The 22,996-nt window shown below is 37.0% G+C and overlaps 1 protein-coding gene across 2 annotated transcripts; it reads left to right on the top strand.

The window, feature by feature from the left end:
- The first annotated feature begins 11,917 nt into the window (after positions 1-11,917).
- On the top strand, positions 11,918-17,366 carry LOC137732882 (uncharacterized). Of its 2 annotated transcripts, XM_088687086.1 has the most exons (6): positions 11,918-12,211; positions 13,814-13,875; positions 15,391-15,481; positions 15,967-16,069; positions 16,157-16,887; positions 17,299-17,366. In XM_088687086.1, the coding sequence occupies exons 1-5, from the start codon at positions 12,015-12,017 to the stop codon at positions 16,868-16,870; spliced, it is 1,167 nt and encodes a 388-aa protein (XP_088543212.1). In that variant the 5' UTR covers positions 11,918-12,014; the 3' UTR covers positions 16,871-16,887; positions 17,299-17,366. The 2 variants fall into 2 exon arrangements, with proteins under 2 accessions (XP_088543212.1, XP_068328239.2); XM_068472138.2 differs by lacking the exon at positions 17,299-17,366 and having other exon boundaries at positions 16,157-17,093.
- Positions 17,367-22,996: the final 5,630 nt, after the last annotated feature.

Below are 22,996 nucleotides of genomic sequence, written 5' to 3'. Positions count from 1 at the left end.
CCAGAAAAATCACGATAATCCGGCCACCTCTACAACTTGTCAAACCCAAGCTTCCTGATGTCCAAAACCTTCCGAAATTCTTCCCTAAGCTTGTGAAGAAGTTCTAAGGCTCTCTAACACTTCCAAACTTGACAAAACCTCTTCGATCACGATGGATGAACAATGGACCTTATCGGGATTTTCTTGTTCTCGAGTAAATGAAGTCTTCACGTCCAACTAACTATATGGATGAGCTCCTAGGCTCACAAGGAACACAAAAACAACCTCATCGACGCCAATCCATGCATGCAAGGGTTAGTTTGAGAGTTGTCCATACAATTGTACAGAAATGGAAGAAAATTCCGTGAGGGAAGGAGAGAGAGAGGGTCAACGGGGTTGATGTGTGTGTATGAATGTGTGGTTCAGGTTGCAGCCAACCAAAAACAAAGAAAATCTAAGTTCTAATTGGGTCCAAACCATTAGGACTTAACATATTTGGTCCACATCCAAAGATTAAACTATACAACACCACACAACATTCAAGGGCAAAATTGTCATTCCATGCTAGCAAGGATAAAATAATATACCCATTCGGGACGGGCTGTCACATACATCTTTCTCAAGAGAAAAAAAAAAAACCTAATTATAATAGTCTTTTTCTCGTCTATATCAAATTTGCTTCAACCAACAGTCACATGTCGTCAGCTCCTTTGATTAAGCCTAGGAACGATAGTTCCGCTCCTCCCCTCGTCAAAAATCAAGCCTAGGAGCGATGGTTCTAGTCAAAAAACCTGCAATTCTGTGAGGCCTTGCTGCACAGTGGCGACCCTTTTTGTTTTCCAAAATACGCAGACCAAAACGACGTCGTTTTGAACTATGTAAAAAATAAAATTAAAAATGAAACGGTGCGTTCCGTTTCAAATAAAAATAAGCGAAAATTCTGCCTAATTCGTTCAAGTTTTAAGGGCCCATATGAGCATCGTTTCTGTATATTTCGAATTACATGCGGCCATGAACGTGATAAAGGTCGAAATCAAACAGATTTTGAACAAGAAACATTTCTGATATTGTAGAGACAGATATGATGGGTGCATATGTTGTCTAAGTTCTTATTTTCCAATTTGTTGGCTGCGTGGTTTTACTTTTGTATTGTTGTGTTGTTGGAATGCTCGGCAGCTACAATTTGAGAAGTTAGAACTTAATTATCCCAGGGAAATCTCTCTAGGAGGAGGCGTTTGAAACTTCATGACTAAATGATTAGTTTGAATTCGCAAAGTTTATTATTTACTATATAGAATTGCTGAGGTTTTTTTTTTTAATCTACTTTAAGGTATGTTTCTGTCCACATATGGAAACAGTTTAATGCAATGTTTTATAGAATTTCTGAATAACGGTATATATATATTTTTTCTTATAAAAATGAGAACAACTGGTGGCAAGTCACGATTATCCATCCTTCTAGGTCCTGGAGAGGTTATGGGAAATTTTAACCTGCTTGTGGCCACAGTCAAGTAGGTTCACCAACTTGAAACATTGAACCCAGGACCTCCCACATTTTTTTTTTTTTTTGTTTATTGGGAAGACACATTCCCCGTCCTTATCAATGGGCCACTTATTGTGATTAATTAACTTTTTCATAATAACGTAGTACCGAACTCGTTATGTACCCTTAAAGAAACTAGAAGAGACCGTCTCCAATGTGCCACACTTAGGATACATATCAATCGGTTGATATCCTATATTTTTGACAAAAATATCCGAATATAAGCGTTGAGATCAAATCTGTTCTCCATTGCGTAAAGATGTATCTCTTTTCCCAAGTCAAGAGCTCCGAGATGAGAACAAGCCAAGGGCCAAATTTCACATTTACCTTTTTACATTTCACCAATCTCCTAACAATTTCTAGCTTCGTCATTGCATGTCATGACCCTTATCTCCTCCCTTGTCAACAACATACACTTCCCTTTAAAATAGGTCAGCATCTGACGTGTGTTCGCTTTTGTAGCTGAATAAGCATGTGTGGTGGTGTGATTTAGGACTTTAAGCTCAATGAACCTGTCATAAATTGGCAAATTGAGAGAAAACTTTTGTTAGAGATTGAAGTAGAATAGGATCAATGCATCACTTTTTTTATTTTCTTTACTTGTGTCTGATAAAAGAGATGAATATATAAGAAGAGAGGTGAGAGAAACTAGTATTATTACTTTATACTTTTGATCTTTTTGTGCTACTGGTATGATACAAGCATACCTTTGTATATAAGTTTTCATCCAACATTTCTTTTAATGCATGTAGAAAGTTTGCACACTAAAATATTTAAAACCAAACTTCTACTATTTTAGCCATATAAGTTTGACTTATACTCTTTCATTTTCCATCCTTAGCTTGTTTTATGTGAGCATTCTGATAACTCATATATTTCATGCATTTATACCATCCATTCCTAGTCTATTTGTGATGTTTTAGAGTAAAGCCGGTTGTATTTCACCCTATTTTGTATCAGTGTGCATGCGTTTTAGGATCAATTTGAAGTCAAAAGAAGTGAAAACATGCCATTTTTGGGGTTGACCCTTATTTAAACGTGGAAAGAAGTTTAGTGGCCTATTTTGAAACCCAAACAAAGAATCCAAAGAGAATCTGGCTAGTTAGAAGACCAAGAGCAAAATGGGAAAGGAATTGGAATATCTAACCTGATTTGGAGGAGCCAAATATGGAAAAACGTTCAAAACCTTGGCTTAATGGTTGGGATAACCTTGCAATCAGTTGCAGCCCTATTTAGCATATAAATACTAAGGTTTCAAATCACTTTTACACAATCCCCCTTTGGCGACACCTAGAGCTCTCTTTTTTCTCTTTATATGGCCTTTCTTCCAGAATCAAAACCCTATTTCCTTTCCAGAATCAAAACCTTGGAGAAGTTCAACATCAGAATTGCTTCAATGGGGTTTCTTCTATGAACTTTAGTTTCACTCATGTTGTTCTTGATATTTACATATTCTGTAATCATGTTGTGTGATTAAGTTCATAGCTGGGGATTTCGATGTAGCCTTGCAAAACTACTCTTTGTTATTACGTTAAAGTATTCAAATTACCAATTTGTGTTCTTGTTTCATCCATTGATTTTATAGTTTAATTTGTTTGTTAATCTTAATGTTTGATCACCATTAGGGCTGCTTATGAATTATTTGATCAAGGTTATAGTACACATCATGCTTAATCTTGGTAGACATGTAAATGATTGAAGAAACTGCTATGCATACATCCTGCCATGTGATTTCTTTGGTTCTTTGAAGTTTTCTTGTTCTTAATAGATTCTTATTTGGTAATCTAAGTTGAACATCACAAATAGGTTGCAGATTAGGAGTACTTGATCACAACCACACATCAAATGGATGATCTTAAATGAGTAAAACGAACCCTAGATGCAAATTGGAGAGTTGAATGCGTTTTGACTTAATTTTCATGGAATTGGCTTGTAATGGTGAAATCGGTATCCCTAGTTCAATTCCCATTATTTCTGAATCAACCTATCATTTATCTTTATCTTTCTTTCTTTTTTAAGTTATTTTAGTTTTCAATTGAAAAATCTAAATGTAGTTTGCATTTTCATTGTTTAGTTAGGGTTCACATATAGCTAGTAATTTGTAGAGATCTAATCACTCCATGTGGTTTGACATCCTTATTTGTGCCATTATACTATCCTCATATTTGCACTTGAAAGGAAACAAAATAAAATTTTGGTGCCGTTGCCTGGAACTAATTTTAGTCCCTTATAATTGCTTACTTTATAAATCCTATATGTTTTTATTTTCTTAGTTTAGATTTTTAATTTACATTTTAGTTTGCTTGATTTCAAGTGGTATAGAGAGATGTATGGTGTATGTCCATTATGTATCAAGTTCGGTCATCCTTTTCAATTCTGCCTAAGGAAAGACGAGTTTCATACATTTGTCCGAGAGCACTCACACCACATGTGTTTCTCTAACCAAGGGCCATTGCAACCATTGCCTAATCATGAGTCTTGGAACAACATAGAAGCTCCAAATCAAGCATTTGCACCTCCCCCACAGTAGACCCCCTTTGACACTTCATTGGAGGACACTTTGGAGCTACTTGCTCAAAGCATTTTACAATTTCAACAATCAACGTGTAACATGATTCAAGAACACTCCACTGCACTTACCAAGTTGAAAATTCAATTGGGGCAAATTGTCCAAGCGTTAAATGAACAACCCTGGGATGATGGTCAAGATGTGAACGTTGAACAATCATTTGAATCTAGTTGTGCCTATATACATAGAGAAGATCTTGAACTTGAAGTTTTTTCCTAATCTGCTAATTTGCTTGAATTTTTTTCAAAAGTTATGTTGGATTCTCCTTGTTGTTTTACATCTTTGGAGTCTTTTGGAGATGATTTGATGTCATATCAAGAGGAAAACAAATTGAAGTTGGATGACGAATCATTGCTGCCCATTCACCATAAGAAAGAAGATTCGGAGCTAGACGATGAGATTGTTGCCTTGAATGAATTTCATTCATCCTTATCAGCCACAAACTCATCCATTGAAATCATTGCTCCAGCCACATCTTTAACAATTTTTGAGGATACGCTTCTTTGCAAGGAGAGACAAAAACACCATCACAATCAAGTCCTTGTGGAAATTCAATGCACCATATTCAAAGACCCTCAAAAGAAACCACTTCTTCCAACCAAGGTTCGGAGGTACCTTGACTTCTTGCCACCCTAGGCGTATATCTATCATGATACCATGTCTCGCCTAAACATTAAATAAAGCACTTGCTAGGAGGCAACCTAGCTAGGTTTGTGTTCTTTTCTTTTATTTTGTGTCTTTTAGTTTTTGTCTTATTTCATTCCTTGCATACTCTACCTTGATGCATTACTACATTCCATTCATTTTTTTATGCATTGAGGACAATGCTTAGTTTAGGTTTAGGGGTGTGGGATTGAAAATTTTCGTTTGTTTTTGCTTACTAATGTGAATGTACATGAGGGCTATGTTTACAATCAGGACTATAGTGTTGTCATGAAAATGTTTCATAGCATATTATTTTTTCACAAAGCTAGTACTCTTTGATTTATTACGGTTAAAGTATCATGCTCAAATTCTAGAAGAAGAATAGTAGAGACTACCCTAGTGAGCTATTTTGAGCCTATTTGCTTCTTTGAGAGGGTTTAAAGTGTTTCTATTCCTATCTTTTTCTTTCAGACTCACTTCAAATGATCCCATTATTTCTCTTTGATTGAATGCCAAGAATAATCCTAGGTTGCAGATACCATGTGTTTATTATCACCTATGAATGAACTCATTGAAATGATGCTAGGCTATGCATGTTTTAACCACTAAAAGGCCTAATTCCCATCCCTTTGTGTGCTCCATTCACCCTTGTTGCAGCCAAACACTTTTAGCTTAGTTCTTTCATCACCCACACCAAACTCCCATCTTAGTCCATTATAGCCATACCTTATAGTTTGGGAAATACTAAAGTGATGAAGACACAGATAGATTGAGCTCTAGATCAAGAATCTAGCATGAACTGAGGTAACATGTGCTTGAATTGCAAATAAAAAAATAAAAGTTGCAGAAAAAAGAAATATCAAAGAAGATGCAATTTCCAAATCTTTCCATTATCATGTATGGGTTCTGGACGTCAAGAACAAATAACAAGCGAAGAGTGTGCTTATTTCATAACAAAGACACTTTGGTATGTCCTAAGCTCTAGTATTTCCTATCCTTTCTTTCATAGCCCGTAGCCTAAACCTTACATTACAACCTTGTGAAAGACCTAGCTGATCTTTGGGGATGTATTCATAGGTGCTAGTAAGTATGTGTTTTATCCATATTCTTAGTATTTGATTCATTTCATGAGATCTATTAAGAAATTGTGCTTTTATTTCATATTTCATATGTGAGAATTTTTTTTTATCCCTTTTACATAATTTCACTCACATGTATTTGTGGAGAGACTACACCTTAAGATTTGAGTGAAAATTTGAGTGACATTTGTGAGGACTAGAGTTGAGGCGAATTATATCTTTGGCATTTAAGTATGGTGTCTTTGAAGTCATGAGTCATGGAGTAATATTTTTACACTTTATGCATTATACGATTCTTTGAAGTGTAAGACTTTTGGTTTGGATGTATGACTAAGCTTTCATTGGTTCTTATTAGTTTGTTTCAAGTATGCCTTAACCAATTTGTTTGCAAAGTCTGTAGATGTTTGTGGGCATTGTCACTATAAACCCTTAGGAGACACAACTCCTCTGACTAAGGACACCTAGAGGTTTAAAGGCTTGTTGCACATGCTTAGGCAATCGTTTAGCTAGCGAAAGTGGTATAGTTAGATTTTATAGTTTTGTGTGTTTTTTAGTTATAGTTTTGCTCAAGGACTAGCAAAAATCAGGTTTGGGGGTATTTGATAACTCATATATTTCATACATTTATACCATCCATTCCTAGTTTATTTGTGACATTTTAGAGTAAAACCGGTTGCGTTTCACCCTATTTTGTATCAGTATGCAGTTACGTGGGTTTTAGGATCAATTTGAAGTCAAAAGAAGTGAAAACATGCCATTTTTGGGATTAACTAGGGGTGCTAATCTAATTTGAATTGACTCAAAAACACAAAAACTAAAATTTAATTTGGTCGAATTTGAAAGTGTTTATGACTCCAAATGCTTAAAAACACAAAATAAAACAAATACAAATGACTACGACTCAACAAAATATGGGGGATTGTGGTTGGATGAATTTAAACTAAATGGGCAGATTGTAAAGAAAATAGATTCTAAGACAAAATTTGGATGAATCAATGGATGATGGGATAGCTAAGGGGTTCTTCTCCACACATGAAATATATGCAACGTAAATCAATTTCCAATTATCAATCCAATAAGTTGTGAACCTCAACACTCCAAGTTAATTAGGTCCGCTTAAATTAACCTTCAGATTTCCCTAGAATCATTGAATTGGATGAATATGCATCACAAACAAATTATTCCTAACAAACTCTCTATATGAACAGCATGATAAAGACATAAGTTAGAATCATTACGTTATTTGGAAATCATAAGCATCGACAAGGCATTTGTAACTATGAAAAGCATGATACGCTTGCCAGGAATCTACTTAACATGATTGTGACTAGCAACCTTCACTACTTGTGAATATAAATTCATAACGATTAGGTGAAACAAACTTATATCCTAGCAACAAATTCAAGCATGCAAATTAAGCGTGCACTCTCAATCAACATACAAGAATAAGTTTTAAATCAAACGGTTAAGCAAATTGTATTCAAACTTATTCAACGATAACTGGAAGTAATCAACTTATTTCACATATATAATCATGGTTTCGAATCACCCCCTAGCTAACTAGGGGTTTTAGCCTCTCATGTTCACAGAAAGAGAAATACAATTGAATTTAAACATAAGCACAAAGGATTGATTACACCTAGAACGCACAACGAATCCACTTGAATTTCTGCGCGTCGAAGCTCCTATTTCCTCTTCTCCTCGCTGCGGCAGAGAGTGTTTAGGGAATTTCTGGATGGTTTTCTGGGTTAGGGATGGATTTAGGGAGGTTGGGTGGTGCGGCAATGGTGGGAAGTGTGTGGAATATGGCTGGAATGGAAGAAAAATGGAATGGGAAGCTACGGCAGAAAAGAATCTGGGATATGGTGGCTGCGTGAAGATGGGAAAAAGCTGGAATTTGATGGGAAAAGGCACGGCTGGAAGTTTTTGGGTGATGGGATGCACGGCAGAGGTGGGAACTTAGGGTTATGGTGGCTACGGCTGATTGAGAATTAGGTCAATGTGGGGGTGACGGTTTTTGGGAGAGTCATAGGGTGAATGGCTGATTCCTAATTAAATGAATGGATGCGGCAATGAAGATAATTGGAGAGAATGTGGCTGCGGAATCAATGTGAATTCGGGTGAATAATTAAATGGGGGCCACGGGCTTTTTTAAGGGAATTAGGTTTTTGTTTTCTGCATGGGAGTTCGGCTTTTGGGAGTCAATAATGGGATGGTGGCTGCAAGGTTTTGTGTGTGAAAAATAATAGAATGAATGGGAACCAAACTAGGGTGCGGCAAGGTTAAGTTTATATATGGTTTAGAAAAATTAAAACCCTAGCTTATTAAAACTAAATCAAAGGCTTGCAAACTTAGGAAATTAAATCAAAAATATAAAGGTGCGGCTAGGATTGAATTTGGGAGAGAAATAGGTTTAATTCAGAAATAAAAGGGCAAGGTGCGGCTAGGGTTTAGAAATTGGGCTAGGGCCTTGGTCTTGGGTACTAAAGTGTATACAAGGCCTACAAAGTGGCTAGAAAATACGGACGTTTAAGTTTAGGAAAGGTTACCGAAACGGGAAACTTAGGGTTAACTTTCCTATATCAAATAGGAAACCTTGTTTGAGTAGGATTCCTCGTTTTGGTAAGAATTCATCGTTGGAGTAGGAATTCGTCGTTTCTTCAAATCTTCAACTCATTCATTCCTCTTTCGCTCCAAAATACTCCAATTTGCATCTTCTTGCACACTTTGGCCTTATAATCTGAAAATACACAAAAGTGGCCTTAAACACTAAAATAACTAAATAAACACAACATAAATGCACGAGAACAAGCTAATTAAGTCACATGCATATGCTCCTATCAACCATCCATTCCTAGTTTATTTGTGACATTTTAGAGTAAAACCGGTTGCGTTTCACCCTATTTTGTATCAGTATGCAGTTACGTGGGTTTTAGGATCAATTTGAAGTCAAAAGAAGTGAAAACATGCCATTTTTGGGGTTGACCCTTATTCAAACGTGGAAAGAAGTTTAGTGGCCTCTTTGGAAGCCCAAATAAAAAATCCAAAGCGAATCTGGTTGTTTAGAAGACCAAGAGCAAAATGGGAAAGGAATTTGAATATCTAGCATGATTTGGAGGAGCCAAATAAGGAAAAAACGTTCAAAATCTGGACTTAATGGTTATGATCACCTTGCAATCAACTGCAGCCCTATTTAGCATATAAATACTAGGGTTTTAGATCACTTTTACACAAGCCTCCTTTGGGGACGCCCAGAGCTCTCTATTTTCTCTTTCTTTGCCCTTTCTTCCAAAAACAAAACCTATTTTCCTTCACCATCTGCTGCCAACGAAGAAACCACACATCAACGTTGTTCTTGGAGAAGTTCAACATCAAAATTGCTTCAAGGGCATTTCTTCTATGAACCTTAGTTTCACTCATGTTGTTCTTGATATTTATATATTATGTAATCATGTTATGTAATTAAGTTCATAGCTGGGGATTTCGATGTAGCTTGCAAAACTACTCTTTGTTATTAAGTAAAGTATTCAAATTACCAATATGTGTTCTTTTTCATTCACTGATTTTATAGTTGTTTGTTAATCTTAATGTTTGATCACCATTAGGGCTGCTTATGAATTATTTGATCAAGGTTATACTACACATCATGCTTAATCTTGGTAGACATGTGAATGATTGATGACACTGCTATTCATACATATTGCCATGTGATTTCTTTGGTTCTTTGACATTTTCTTGCTCTTAATGGATTCTTATTTGGTAATCTAAGTTGCAACTAGGTTGCAGATTAGGACTACTTGATCACAACCACACATCAATAAATGAGTAAAATGAACCCTACTTGCAGATTGGAGAGTTGAATGCATCTTGACTTAATTTTCATGGAATTGGCTTATAATGGTGAAATCGGTATCCCTAGTTCAATTCCTATTATTTCTGAATCAGCCTATCATTTATCCTTATCTTTCTTTCATTTTTAAGTTATTTTAGTTTTCAATTGAAAAATCTAAATTTAGTTTGCATTTTTATTGTTTAGTTAGGGGTCACATAAAGTTAGTAACTTGTAGAGATCTAATCAGTCCATGTGGTTCGACACCCTTACTTGTGCCATTATACTATCCTTATATTTGCACTTGAATGGAACACAACACATTCACACCCATTCCACAAGACTCCCCTTGGATGCCCTGCCCATATAGTGTTAAGTATGCTTATGTTGTCTTGTAAAAATCTTGCTACGACAAAACCCAGTGGAAAAAATCCTAGTAAAAAAAAAAAGTGCAACACACATGTGTCCTGGATGCTCTCACCTTATTAGTATCTCCCCCATATTTCCGCAATCTTCAATCTGATTGATTTCTATGTTGGCTTAATCCGATACCATATGCACCAGCTTCTTGAATGTATACTTTGGTAAAGATTTGGTGGACAGACTTGTTAGATTATCCTTGGAACGAGTTTGTCTAACTTTAGTAACTTTAGCCTTTTAGAGCTCATGTGTAATGAAAACTTTAAAGATGTGTGTTTAGTCTTATCGTCTTAGATGAATCCTTCCTTCATTTAAGCAATACAAGTTGCATCTTCTTCATGAATGAGAGTTGGAATGTTTATTTTTAAAGATAGACCACATGAGTTTTGGATGTGATAAATCATTAATCTTAACCAAAAACATTCTTCACTGGCTTCATGGAAAGCAAGTATTTCTGAGTGACTGGAAGATGTAGCAACTAGTATTTACTTCGTTGAGCGCCATGAGATTCCTGTAATTTGATAATAGAACAATATTCACTTTGTTATATGGATGGGGGAGAAAACTAGGATCTAGTGGTGAACAATGTTCAATTTGTGACATTGCCACTTCAGCCATCAAATTAACATTTGACATTTGTCTTTTGACATGTTCATTGAAGATGTTCTTACGTTGCCTGTTCAAACCTTTCACTCCCCTCAATATAGATTAACGTAGAATATCGTGATAAAATTTTTTTTTAATAGTTTTTATTTAATTTAAAAAAATATAATTATTTTTGACATCCATTTCATAATTATTTCCTATTAAAAAAATGATAAATATTTTTGACATCCATTTAGAAAAATTCTGAAGTTTTAACATAGTTGACCACCGATGTGACTTTTAGGGTTGACCGTTTACTTTTTCGTTAACTTTTTACAAAATTTACCCATGACCTCTCTTAGCGTATTTCGACTCGCTGATTCCGAATCTGTTGTTTGTTTTTCCAAATTTAATCGTTTTAGTTGAGTTTTACTGGTTGGACCCAATATTATGCTTAGGTGCGATTACTATCGGAGACTCTGACTTTCATAGCTCAAAAGGATGTGACATCGCAAGTACCTGTGAGTGGGTCTTTTGTTTTTATGTGTATATATGTATATGTGTTTTTCTCAACAACTGCGTTTATATATATTGATGTGACATGCCATGTTTAGCTTTACAAATAGATTTTTCGTACACTTTATGTTTTTAATATTATTTGTGAGTATAAACTTGTGACATGACATTCTTGCGTTTTACCTACTCATTATTACATGTTTGCATGGTGTCTCTTACTTGTACTATCCTGGGCCAAGGACTAGCTTCACGTGTATTTCACATGCACCGTTTACATTTGCTTTGGATCCAGAGTTAGGTGACAGCCTATCCTTTTGTGTGATGTTTTGGACTTGTATGTGATGTGACTAACACAGCTCACGTGATGTAGTACTAGAATGTAAAATCTACACCTAGCCTGTTCCATTGCCTGATATTTTTTCAAAGTTTGGCTTTTTGAACAGCCTGTTGCATTTGGTCACGAGATGTTTTGGACTCGTATGTCCTTCTGCTACAGGGTACTAATTTGGCTTTTTGTGATTTTTTTTTCAAAATTTGGTTTGAATTAAAATTTACTTTTACTTTCTTTTTTTTTTAAATCAACTTACCAATGAATTAATTGTTGGAAAAAAAAAAACGAAATAATTATTAGATAGTCTTAAAAATAGCTCGACAAAACAAGAGAGAATTAACTTTTTGTCTAGAAACAAAAACTGACCCGGCCCATTAAGACTCAATATTTTTTTACACATCAAGTGGCTGACCACACACCTCACGCCGATCCCTTAACAAACACAACTCTCGCTTCTCTAAATCTCTCTTTAATTCCATAAAACGCAATTAAAATACAAAACCCGATTTCGCGCCCTTATGGCAGCTGCTCCTTCGCCCTCGCCTGCCCTAAGCAATACCAGCTCCGGCGACACTCGCCCCACCACTACCGCCACCGCTGCCGCACCTCCCGTCGCTCCCTTCCATCAGGTGCACCGTACCGACACGCCTCCCAAGACCCTTCGCGGCCTTAACAAGCCCAAGTGTAAGCAGTGCGGCAATGTCGCTCGCTCCAGGTAATTCATTTCACGGAAATTGAATTCCTTGTTTGATTTCCTTTTCGGTCTTTATTAATTTATGATCTGACAATTAGGTTTTGGTGGAGTATGCGATTTTTGTCTTTCTAATAAGCATTGCCTTGTTTGTTGTTTGCGGTTTTGGTAATTAATTTGGGGGAATTGAATACGTTGGGCTAAAACTTGAATGTGTTTATGGTCTTAAAGGCAAGTAATTTGCTGTCAAAAGGTAGGGATTTAACTATGCCGGATGGTAGATTGTAGAAACTGGATGAGACAATCTTGCCTTGGTAGGTTTTATGTAATTCTGATTTTCTGCCTCGATTTGATGAAATTTTCCGGGAAATTTATGATGCGATTGGGGGCTTTACATTGATGAAGTCGATCAGCTTTAGTACGACTCCTTTTAACTGTGCAGATGGTATTAACTTCAAGAGAGAATGCCTCTGAATCAACTTTAGAATTTGGCGCAAAGAATAGCGCTGTAACCATGATAATTAGATACTTGTTAATATTTGAATGTGTTTAGTGAGTACAGTAGTTATTGCTGGACGAGATTAGTTTGTTTTTTTTATTTTTTTATTTTTTTTATTTACTAGAATGCAAGCCCTAAACAGATTGGAGAAATGGGCAACCCCGATTTTTTTTAAATGTATTTCAAACTTAGTTCCATCTCCTCAGCGATATAGACTCAAACCTCAAACTAAGAGTTTTGAAGAAAAGTAAAAAGAAATTAGGAGAAATCGAGAAAGGGAGGGAGGAAATATGGAAGAAGAAAAGTTGCTCTCAACAATACCTTCTAAGGGGTTGCTAGTCCAATGGCGGACGAAGGCTGCTGCTGAGAAGAGTAAAAGATGAAGGTGAACTGCTTGAACAGCTTTACCATGAAAGAAGCTAGTATCCCACTTAGGTAATCTTGTTCCACGTATCGACAAGATCCACTATCCAGGTACCATTAGGAAGTATTGTTTCCTTGGTAAATTATGGGCCTAGCTTCTCCTTACTGTATCAGGATTTAACCTTGATGTGCAAGCCTTTATAATGTGATATACTCCAGTACTAATTAATTAACATTCTTGGAAGTTGGGAAGTTTGTGGCGAGACTCCTAGAATGGCGTTAATGAGACTTTAAAGAGGACATTCTTCATTTTTAGTTTCAAACTTCTGATTTTCAGCCACTCCTCAACTTCGTTCAAGTACCATTTGACCCCAAACATGCACTTTAGGAACTCAGGATAATCCATTTTCATTACCACCTAAAGAAAGAAAGAATGAAATTACTGTTTGATGGTCTTGTTCACAGATCTCACTAAGGCACATCCAAATAAAGTTTTCCATGTTAATTTCAATTATGATCCTTCCCCTTCCAGCACCAACAGGAGATAAGCTTTAGTGCGCCGACTTTGTTGATATTCTGGATGATGGTGTAAGAATCTTTTTTTTTTTTTTTTTTTTTTTTCTGCATATACAATGTGCTATGTTATTGATATGTTTTTTACCATACGCTATATTGTGTTGAATATATGTTTTGTTTGTATAACTACATTTAGAATAATATCCTTTCTTTCTGTTTCATGTTATTGAGATGCTTTGGATGTGCAGGTGTCCATATGAGTCATGCAAAAGTTGTTGCTCAAAAGCTCAAAATCCATGTTATATTCATGGTATGTCTGTTCAAGACTGTGTACTTTATCAAAACATCCTTAAAGTGCGTGGCTATTTTGAAGATTGGATAATTATATTCATTTTTTCTTTACTGTTGTGGAGGGTGGGGTGTGCTTGTGCATTTGTGAAGTTTTGGTAATGCTTTTCTACAATTGGCATTTCAAAGCTTTATCTTCTACAGTTTTCATTTCAAGCTTGGGGACAAAATCTTGTATTGCTTGGTTTTGTCTGTATGGTTTCCAACAATGCCAGTTAATAGAGAAAATTTCACGTGGAGAAGAGTGACGACAACAACTGCCGCTTTTTGAGGGGTCTGAGAAATTTTAGGTATCTTATGTAGTAATGGCTTTCAGCTTTATGTCTGGTGATGGCTGATGGCTTTGAGCAACTACTCTGATGAGTGTAAATGAGGGAAAGTCGGTGGTTTCCTATATCAGTAAAAATATATGTTTTTTTTTCTAAAGTGCTGATTCCACATAACGTCCCTTTTTCCTAAAAGGAAAAGAGTGGATAGCTTAAAGGTATGGTTCCACCACCCATGACATCACTTATGCTTATGCAGAGGATTGAGTAAGCTATCTGTGGCAAAGTTGGAATCTTAAAGTGGATCCTAGGGAATAATGACGGCTGCTTAGTGTCTTTGAGCTGCTGAAAGCATCATGAACAGTCTCGGAAACACTGCGTTCCTAGCCCTAAGGTCTTTGGGTGTGTTGGATGAATATCCATATTTGAAATGTTGCAAAAATTGAAGAGTAGTGAGGCGTCTGGTTAAATGTGATACTGTTATGGGCTTGGCATGCTAGCGGGTAACTATTTATGCTTAGAAGCATGAAGTGGCAATCTGTTCCATTGGTGGACAAGATTGATTATGTAAAATTTTGATCATAGTTGCTTACCTAGGTGAGATTCTTATTAAATTGTGTGTCAGAACCATCAAGTGCTCACTCACAATACACAGAGACAGCAAGGTGTCTTGATAAGGGTAGGATGTTGACTTGATTTTGGCATGCCTTTGCATGATTTCTTGGGGTTGTGTTACTTATGATGGGTCTGTTCAGGTTTGGGCTTGGGAATTTTCACCTATCCATTTGGATTGGTCTGCTATTTTAGATTAAGTGGGACTGTTTTCTTTGGTTTATATTTGAGTTTGCATTTCAGTTGTATTTTAGGTGTTTGATCCTGATGGACTGCTTGTTGATCATTGTTCTTTTTCGTTCTGACTAAAAGAAAGATCGGTCATCAGTTTTGTCCTTTTTTTATTAGTCTTTTTAAGATATAACTATTAATCCAACTTAGTTTTTTCATTCTCAAATATATCAAGAGATCTGCATTGAGCATCATCTTATGGTTTTGGTTTCTATGGATAGGCCTAGATGTTTGGGTGGGTGATCCAAAGCTCTTGTTAAGGAGATTTTTTGGTCCCTTTAAGAAAAAATTGTTTGTTTGGATTTTTCATCTTTGCATGTTTGTTTTTGGCCTTCTCCTCCTTACTGTATATTGTATTGTCTCTGCAGTTTTGAAAACAAATACAACTTTTCCAGACAAGGCACCAACCTCAAACTCTCCTCTATTTGACCATCAATCAACCGATGCATCACCATCAGGGTGAGTTCCTAACAGCTGCTCATTTAACATCTGATTATATCTTAATTCTCTGTCTCTAAGAATTTGGTCATTAAATTGTTTTCCCTACAAAACTGCATTGCTCTTCTACCATTTATATAATATTGTGTCATATTGCTCAAGGTTAATTTGTTGGCAGCGAAGCGAAGTTTATCGTCTAATTCACTATGACCTAACTTGAGAATGGGTTTGTCAAAAATTGATGATTTTAATTAAGTCGAATCTTCCTATGGAAGGTAATTGGCTGAAGATTTGCACTGGTTTCTAGCTTGTTCTATAGTCATAACTTTGATGGTTTTATTCCCTAACTCTAACAGTTGGCCTTCTGAGCTTCCCATGTTTCAACCCTTTCTACTTTTTCTTGCTTGCCTTGGCTGCCATGGGAACTTCATTCAGTAAATGTCTTCAAAGCAAGTACTGTTTTCATTGTGGATGTAGATTTTCTTACATTGTTGGCTGTATTTCAGGAATTCCCATAGAGTTGCATCATTCCGGCAACTTTCGATCAATTTTGCTCAATTCAATAATCTGCATATTCCGCTTCATTCGAAGAAGCCTTTGACCAGAAAGGTGCATGTCCTTTTGTACCATCTATTTGTTATTGTACTATTTTCACAGTGAGAATGACTTGTTCTAACTGAAAAATATTAATGTCAGGATGCCGTGGCTATTAATGAGTGGAGAATTTCCAAGTTGAGGGAATACAAGGACGGAAACATTGAAGTGGAAAATGAAGCTTTTGATCGATACATGCAGAACGTCAGCCTATTAGAGCAAGTGTTTTCTGTGGAATCTATTGCAGAGGAGTCAATGAGGGATGGATCATCCATATCAAACCAAAATACTACTACTAATACTACAGAAGATAACACTGAGGCTATGGTGTCAGGACTGAAGTTGAAGTTGAGATCAAATCCAATGAGAACCAGTAACTTCCGAAAGAGGATACAGCAAATTGTTGACGAGGGACTAAAGAAGCTTCAGAAATGCGAGTTTGATGACGGGGGCAAGAAATCAAGTGTGCCAAATGGATTGGATAAAGGGCCTAAAAAAGAAGAAACACGGTGGGCTGGAAGGACTTCTGCTTTAGGCGATCTCATTGATAAGCTGAACAAAGCCCGAAACAAGGAGGATTTGAAGGCATGCTTGGACTTGAAATCTCAGCTCTTCAGTGAACACAAATTGACTGGTAGAACAGAATCGGAAGACGCTGACATAATGAAGAAACATACTGCAAAGAATGATTCGGAGCCCGGAAAGGAGTGGAATTGTTCGTTTCCTAAAGTGATTAGCGCTACCGAAATTGATCAAGAAACTCTGAAAAGTGTTAATGCACACTTCTGTACCCTTGAGCAGATAGAAGGTTTATGAATAAAAAGATTCAAAAGGTAAGATTTTTCTGTACAATTTGTACTTTTGGTCAGTTTTAGTGGTGTCATAGCTTAGTGTAATTTCATCCTTGAGTTACTGTTCCTGTTCATATATCAACAATGTCTCTTATATTTTACTTTCTAAAAATGTTTTTATGACAGTTGCTTCTAATTAGCATTTTTAATTTGGAAGTGAAAGTGGTACCTGAATCTGTTTCTAAAAAGTTTTTATTTAGTAACAAGTTCAAGGACCAATAAAGAATTTAAAGGAGCAAAAAAAGGATAAAAGTTCTAATGGAGTTGGCTAAAAGGACCATTGTTGTATATTAGAACGAGTTATGGGATCAATACTAACGGATTTTTAGTTTAGAGACCGTGATTATTGTATGTGTGAGAAATGTATTTATGATGCGTGGCCTTAAATGGTAGGATGTGCAGATTATAGAAATTTTTCTGACTGAAACGGAGAAGAACAGAGAGAACTGGAGGTGGGGGGGGGGGGGGGATGATGCAAATGTTGTGATTCCTAAGAACCTGACTCCTGACACTATGATGTCGGTGAGTTGAAATGCAGTTGAAGGAGTTGAAGGTGTCATTCATGCGTCTGGCCCACGAGAAGGAGATATCAAACATGATTTTGCTGAAGAAAGTGGAAGAGCTGTCGAATGGGGTGGAGGAATTAAGGAGGTTAGTGAAGGAAAAACATACGGATGAGGATGCTAAGGAAGAAGAAGAAGAAGAGAAGAAAGATGTGGGAGATCAAGTTGTAGAGGGAGGAAAAGATGAAGAAGAGGGAGAAGAAGATGAAAAGGAAAAAGAAGAGGAATGAGATAAAGAAGATGAAAAAGAAGAAGACAAGGGTGGTCAAAGTGGTAGTAATGTACAAGAAGAAAAAGGGTGATGAGAAAGAGGGTGATGAAAAAAATGGTTTGGAGGGAGGGGAGAAAAAACCAGTGGGTAAGGAGGGGAATCAGGAGGAGGAATTAAGGGATGAAGGCAAAAGAGGGAAGGCAAGGGATTGAGAGTTGTCTTTTGGTCAATGTGTCTTGAACCGTTTTAGAATGTTGTAGAGAATGTGTGCAAGCTAGAATTATGCGTTTTATCTTAAAATTCTGAAATGGGACTTGTGCCTTGTTCTAGGAGACAATTGTCCATGAACGCATCAATCTTTGTGCTAGGGAGCCGTAGCGCAAACTCTGGGTGAGTGACTTTAATATGTGTGATATTGGTTATTACTAAAAATTTCTCATGCTAGTATGCTTTGTGGATATTGCATGGATTTATAAATGTAATTTCTATTAAAATATTACTTTGAAAATGTGTCATTGATCTATCCATGAAATGGTATTTGAAACTTGAGGGCTAGTAGAGGACCGTTACCCTGTTGTCATAGGGAGTTGTTTTGAGCTGTTCTAATCTAAGTTCCTTGAAATCTACTCGGTTTCGTTGAGTGCTTGGGGTTTTGTTGAGTGGTCTGGTACCCTGCTTTGTCTGGATTCTATTAAGTCGTTTGAAATCCCTCTTTCTCCGTAGTTTCGTTGAGTGGTCTAGAATTGTGTTCCGTTTGGATTCCATTGAGTGGTTTGGAATACCATTTCCTTTTGGTTTCATTGAGTGGTTCGGAACCCGATCTTACTCCTTTGATTGGTCTAGAATCCCATCCCTTTGTTGGTTCATTGGATTTGGTCTAAAATGTGAAAGCTTAGGAGCTGTAGGCTTTGGCCGAACTGTAGCCCTAGTTTTCAATGTATTTATGAACTAGAAATTCAAGAACCTTTGTGGTTTGATCTAGAAAGGCAATTGGATGTTTGGGTGACTTCTTTGGGATGTTCAGCATATTGTTTATGATTTTATAAAGTATGGTTTTATGCTTAATGTTTATAAACTGTGGTCAATGGACTTCTTTTATGATTATCACATACGTCGGATTGTCACTCAGATGAGTTTCGAAGCTTGTCGGGGTTATTGCTTTGCCTAGTGCACCATTTCCAACATGTAAGGAGCCATTGTATAGGTGACAAGTGTTAGTAGATATGAGGAGCTCTTGGGGTAGCATACATAGGTCAGAGAACTTGGAGTGTGACATCCCACATCGCCCAAGGGAGTGATCCTTATATGTATATTCTCATTCCTACCTAGCACGAGGCTTTTTGGGAGCTCACTGGCTTCGGGTTCCGTAGGAACTCCGAAGTTAAGCGAGTAGTGTGCGAGAACACTCTCATGATGGGTAACCCACTGGGAAGTTCTCGTGTGAGTTCTCAGAAACAAAACTGTGAGGGCGTGGTCGGGGCCCAAAAGCGGACAATATCGTGCTATGGTGGTGGAGCGGGCTCGAGAAGTGGTCCCCCTCAGGGCGAGATGTGACAATTTGGTATCAGAGCCTAACCCTGGTCTCGTGTATGCCGACAAGGACGTCGGGCCCCTAAGGGGGGTGGATTGCGACATCCCACATCGCCCAGGGGAGTGATCCTTATATGTATATTCTCATCCCTACCTAGCACGAGGCCTTTTGGAAGCTCATTGGCTTCGGGTTCCGTAGGAACTCCGAAGTTAAGCGAGTAGTGCACGAGAACACTCCCATGATGGGTGACCCACTGGGAAGTTCTTGTGTGAGTTCCCAGAAACAAAACCATAAGGGCGTGGTCGGGGCCCAAAAGCGAACAATATCATGCTACGGTGGTGGAGCGGGCCCGGGAAGTGGTCCCCCCTAGGGCGGGATGTGACATGGAGTGATTAGGTTAACCCAATATCTTTCATTGTATTTCTTTTTTATTTTCCTTTTTAGAGCCTATGGCGTTGTCATAGTGAGGGTTGTTTGATTTTGTTGTATATTTGTTGTAAATATTGTTATTTCAATTCAGTATTTTTTGTTTGTATTTTCTTGCACCCCTGCACCCGAGCGTCACGTATCGATCCTGGATGTATGTCGTGATCGGGCGTGACATGGTCAATGAAAATGCATGACTAAAATAGGGTGTAGGAAAATATCTCATTTGCTTACCCAACATGGGATCACTCTAAGTTGGGCTAGGGCTTTGGTGTTCCCAAGTAGACCAAAGTCTACTATCATAAGGTTTCCATGGGCATTGTGTACCTCCATAACCTTCCACATCTCAACCCCTCAAGCAAGCTCCGTGAAACCACGTGTCTTGGGTCATGTGAGCTTGGTAGATATTGGGTTTAAACGAATTTGTTTGACATGGAGTGATATATTTCCTTGTTAGTGTGGCATGATAATTAATTAAAACTTGTGTAAAACCTTCCTTAACTACTAATTTTTCAAATAACAGTGTCAAGTTCGAGTTGTAAAGCGTGTCGGAAACGAGTTGCCTAGGTTGTTTTGTTACCGTGTCGGCATTTGAGTCTCTGTAGAGTGTGACCAAGTGGTTCAGGCGTGCCCATTGTGCCTGACTTTGAGAAATTCAAGTGTGGAAGATTTTCTTTCCTAGGGCCCAAGACAAATGCCAGAAGCCATGTATACAGTTTTCTTGTTTTTTCAAGTGTCAAGTTCAAGTTCGAGCAGTGATATTAACAAAAGAAAAAAAGAAAAAAAGAAAAAAAGAAAAAGAAACCATGTATACAGTTTTACCTCAGAGAGAGAGAGAGAGAGAGAGAGAGAGTTAACAAACTTTTGGTATCATGCACAATACCATAATGTGACATGCAGCAAAAGTCACCGTTTTAGGTTTAATAGTGAGCTAAGCCTCATTTGTATTATGAATTTTCACATTCACTTTCATAACGCCATTTAAATGAAAATTATATTGCAAGTGCTGGATTTTCATAGTGGTTGGTGTAGAGCAAGAAATTGAATTCAGAAAATTTTGAAGTGAACATGTTTGTTAACGCTCAAAATTTGCAAGTTAACAAATTAGAACAATAAATGTATGAAATAATAGACTCAAGATTTAAGTGGTTCACCCTCAAAACTGGACTACATTCACTATGGTGCTTGGAATATATTGATTTAATGATTACAAAAAGCACTCGGCTATAGTCTATGTTCCTTTTCCTCTCAATCGTTCGAACTGTCATAAGAGGCACTTCCCCCCCCCTATATAGGCCCTCAGTGAGCCCAACAAAGTCCTGGGCTCACCTATATTACTATTCTAGTATTAAATGAGCTACCTACATAAATTAGCATGCTGGGAATTCTTTCGTACATCAACTGACATGTAGCAGTGAGGTGATGGTGGCTCAATCAAGATTACATGTTTTTCTAGGCCAAGGCATACCGAGCACCAAGCTCGGCCTTGACCAGTCAATGATGTTTCTTCCGAGTAATGGTTTGGCAACCTTTATGTCCAATCCTCGGTTTATGCCTTTGCTGGTGACCGACACGTGGTCTGGGTTGGTTTCTGAGTACACCTATTTTTGGAGCTTTGTTTGATAAAGTTGTCAATTTGTGCACGTGCCCATGTCTGTCGGAAAGTGCCTTATGTTACCTAGTCAAACTAGACTGTTGAGCGGTCAGCAGTAGCACTTGGAAACGCCCCTTTCTAAATTCATTGGGCCTTGGACTTCTTTTCCTTTAGGGCTTGATCTTTCTTGGGCTTCTCTTGGTGTTCTTCCCGGCTTGTACTACTTTGAGTGTCGAAAAAGGAGCTTGCGATAACAACATGAACTTTCATTTTTTATTAAAGAGAACGCCTTCATTAAATTGGTGAGGACCACATTTGTTTCACGCGCAGTTAATTACCAAGAAGACCTGAGCTGCTGACTACAACTTCTCTAAGCTCTTCTGCTCATGGCAAGGAGATCAGACATGGAGTTAAAGGTGGAATATATAACTAATTCCTACCTTTAACCTTTCCTCATTGAAGACATATTCCTTTAAACAAGGTAGCCCAATCACATCCAACCAAAGATTCTCCAACATAATCCTTAGGATATTATTAATTAAATTTAATAATAACTACAAAGATTATCCTCAGTATTGTCATAGCATAAGTACAACTACATCCATCAGATGACACATCTTGGTAACTGAATGTAGACATGTTGTGTGGGATACACCACCTATTTGGTTGGCCTTTAGCTCCTATAAATACCCTTTATTCTACAACTTCTTAAGTAAGTTGAAGTTAACTTTGAAGGAAATTTGTGATAAACTAAGTTCATTGAGCAACATAATACATGCATTTAACTATTGAATGGCGGAAGCATGCTTGTGTGCACATTAAAACAAAACTTAAACCATGAAATTCAAAGGCTAATAATTGCGGTGAACCAAGAATCAACTCCTCTAGTTAAAAATAAATTAAAAAAATGTGAAAGTTGTAGTAAGGCTAAAATCACTAAAAGGCCTCATAAAATGTCCCTTTTTTTTTTTTTTTGGGAATTAATCATAGTGACATTTGTGAATTTTAAGAAATTAACTCATGGAGGAAACATATTTTATCACTTTTGTTGATGATTACTTCAAATATACTTATGTTTATTTGATAAAAAATAAAAATGATGTTTTTAACTATAGTAAAAAATTAGCCCTTAATTTCAAAAATGTTAGTTTTTATAAGAACTTTCAAATATATCCAAAATCTCACTTAAATAGATACAAGTTCCCTAAAACTTTAAAACCAAATGAACAAGAAAAGCAAAACCTATTAGATGAAGAATTTCTGATGGCAAAGCCTAAGAAATAATGGAGACATAGTTAAGACATTGACTGCTAATGGAGATGTGCATCCCTAGATGATATTGAGTGTAGATGGTTAATCTTTTTTGTATTTTTTCCTCGCCTTTGTTTTCTTTTTGCTTTTGTAGTTTCTTCCTTCGATCGAATATTTATTGAAGAATGAATGTCAATTTTTGTAACGTTATTCATCTCAATTTTTCTTTGGATTATTGGTACTTCATATTTATTATTTCACACCTTTGAATTATTTGGTAGATGTGGGGTACCCACAAATGAGAGGTTATTTGGGAGCATGCAAAGGTGAAAGATATCATCTTGCGGACTTTCGTAGGGTTGCTGAACCAACATGTCACAAAGTGACACATCCCAACTCGGAATGTCCACGTGCCCATTCGAATCGTGATGTGTTGGCCGACACCCGGAGGGTGACAAAGCCATAAAGTAAGGTTGATGTGTAAAAGTGAGAATAAATTTAAACTTTACATAAAT

This window comes from Pyrus communis, chromosome 16 (assembly GCF_041283825.1).
Source record: "Pyrus communis isolate YQ-2024b chromosome 16, ASM4128382v1, whole genome shotgun sequence".
NCBI lineage: Eukaryota > Viridiplantae > Streptophyta > Magnoliopsida > Rosales > Rosaceae > Pyrus > Pyrus communis.
The sequence above is the reverse complement of the archived record's forward strand: the minus strand, read 5'-3'. Positions and strand labels throughout refer to the sequence as shown.

Coding starts and splice junctions, on each gene's coding strand:
- LOC137732882 (XM_088687086.1), top strand. CDS start 12,015: ATGGCAGCTGCTCCTTCGCCCTCGCCTGCCCTAAGCAATACCAGCTCC. Junction 13,876..15,390: donor AAATCCATGTTATATTCATG/GTATGTCTGTTC, acceptor TTGTCTCTGCAG/TTTTGAAAACAAATACAACT. Junction 15,482..15,966: donor ACCGATGCATCACCATCAGG/GTGAGTTCCTAA, acceptor GCTGTATTTCAG/GAATTCCCATAGAGTTGCAT.